Source organism: Medicago truncatula, chromosome 2, assembly GCF_003473485.1.
Source record: "Medicago truncatula cultivar Jemalong A17 chromosome 2, MtrunA17r5.0-ANR, whole genome shotgun sequence".
Lineage (NCBI taxonomy): Eukaryota > Viridiplantae > Streptophyta > Magnoliopsida > Fabales > Fabaceae > Medicago > Medicago truncatula.
In genome coordinates this window covers 33,836,923-33,839,186 of record NC_053043.1, presented here as the reverse complement: position 1 = coordinate 33,839,186, position 2,264 = coordinate 33,836,923, and the positions used below count along the sequence as shown (strand labels likewise).

Sequence of the window (2,264 nt, the reverse complement as noted above, 5' to 3'; positions counted from 1 at the left end):
CACGAGGCGAGGATTCAAACATATTCTCAACTAGTAGTTTCTCAGGTGAAGAGAGAAGCCATGCAAAGGAACCATTGGTCCAGAAGTACCTTCTCGTGGTTAGGAAAAATCTCACTCTTTCGATTCTTATGAAATCATCCATGTCCCCCAGAAAACAAAATACAAGAGCAGATGTTCTATCAAACTTAGGAAGTACACGTTCGATAGGGATCAACGACTCTTTCATTCGATAAACCTTGGATTGGTTTGAATCCAACATAGTGAAAGAAAGGGTCAAATTTGATTTGAATCCAACTCAGAGAAAACTGCTAATCCATCAGCTCATTGTAAAGAAATATATAAGCATGTTGACAAAGAAAATTAACAAAATAGAACTTAACAGAGTTGATTGATACTAATAGCTTTGTTAACAGAAAACCAAAGACAAACTAAATAACCATAAATTATTTTGTCAAATAAAAAAAGCATAGCCTTATAAGGCTTAACGATAAATTAATTCTTTGTACAATCACTAGGGGCAAAAGAAAGTTTTTTCCCATCAAGATCGTACTCTACTTGAAAATCAATCTGAGCCAAATTTCCAAGGATGGAAATTCCTGCAATATTTGAAGGTACTATTGCTAAGCATACCAAGTTATTCTCTTCCAATAAAAGCACATTCTTCGGCTGCAAGGGAACGTTTGCTCCTGTAAAATGCAACACAATAGAAGGAAACATCGAATTTGGATCTTCAAAACAGTAGTGGAACGGAGATGGAATATCTACCGCTTCCTCAAGACCAATAGCTTCCTTCACGGAAGTTACAAAATCATCGAAAAAGGGTTGTTCAAGATACGTCAACGTTGTCCCTGAATCAATGATTATGTTGCCATCGATTTGACCTGTCTGAATTGTTTTTTGTCCAATAGTAATACCTTCGAGGTTAACGAAGTAAAAAGTTGGTTCAAGAGATTTGATTATGAGGGGAGTAGACACAACTTCATTACCCGTTATAGTTGATTGATTCCCAAACGTCAATTTACTAGTCGAGTTTGAACCAAAAGGAACCAAACAATACGAGAATTTTCGACCGATAGAATGACCTAGTTGCGAAACTAGTGACAATGGTCCTGCTCCTAAACCAACAAGTCCTGATGTTTTACCACTATTATCAGCTGTGAAAATATTGTAATATCCACATCCAAAAATAGACTTGGGAAATGTCATGTCAACATTATTAACATCAACACCACTATTAGAACCAAAACTAATGGAATCCACAACTAATTCACCAACAGAAAATGATTTATCACCATAATGGTATGAGTATAAACATTCTTGTGATTTTCCACAAAATTGTTGTTTTTTAGGGAGTAATGTGCAAGATTGTGTGTCACATGTTAGATTTGTATGAGATGAAGATTTGGTTCTATCATATAATGGTGTGTCTTGTGCAAAACAATTGATACAAGGGGAACATTGTACCCAAGTAAGATCACTACCTGTATCAAAAATAGCAAGTTTTTCAACAGGGGGTGTTCCTATATAAATTCTCATAAGATAATCACCATTATTTGGTTTTATAATAGATTCAGTTGATTGGAAATTTTCATTTGATAATAGAGAAAGGGAATGAGAAAATCTAGTTAGTCTAGTTTTTGAACGAAATGCTGCATTTCTTATGAGATCTAATTTGGACATTGAAGGGTTATAAAAAGGTGACATAGGTGAATCACGGTGAATAAGATCAACACTAAACCCACTTTGGATTTTACTTGCTTCAATTATAAATAATGTAGAAGAAAGTGAAAATAGTGCTAAAATGAAGAATACTAATGCATCCATGTTTTAGAAAGTTTAGACTAAAAACATATCCAAGGAAGCACGTTATAATGTGCTTCTATTTATGCATTTTTCAGTTAGTACTAAAGATTTATCGTTAATTAAGAAATGTATTTAGTTCATATAATACTATTTATTTATTTTGCTCCAAGAAACCAATAAATTTTGTAAAAAAATTGATGGAAATATTTATTATTTTATTCCACTTATTTATCTCTCTACAAAAAACATTTAAGAATATCACTGACAAAACAATATAGTTGATAATGCATTGATCTTTTTTCTCAAAATAAAAAATGTATTGATCTTTGAAAACATTAAGAAAATATAACAATTTTTCTACAAAAGTGACAATTAAAAAGAAACATAAAGTAATTAATAAGTTACATTTTAATTTTCCCTAAAAAAAAATTACATTTTAATTGGACTTTCGTTATATTTTT

General features: G+C 31.9%; 1 protein-coding gene across 1 annotated transcript; it reads right to left on the bottom strand.

The window, feature by feature from the left end:
• Positions 1 to 360: 360 nt before the first annotated feature.
• On the bottom strand, positions 361 to 1,851 carry LOC25479868 (aspartic proteinase CDR1). The gene has a single exon (XM_013587689.3). The coding sequence runs from the start codon at positions 1,822 to 1,824 to the stop codon at positions 493 to 495; it is 1,332 nt and encodes a 443-aa protein (XP_013443143.1). The 5' UTR covers positions 1,825 to 1,851; the 3' UTR covers positions 361 to 492.
• Between the last annotated feature and the right edge of the window lie 413 nt (positions 1,852 to 2,264).

What these genes read in the sequence shown, in the direction of transcription:
- LOC25479868 (XM_013587689.3), bottom strand. Translation starts at nt 1,824, where the DNA reads ATGGATGCATTAGTATTCTTCATTTTAGCACTATTTTCACTTTCTTCT.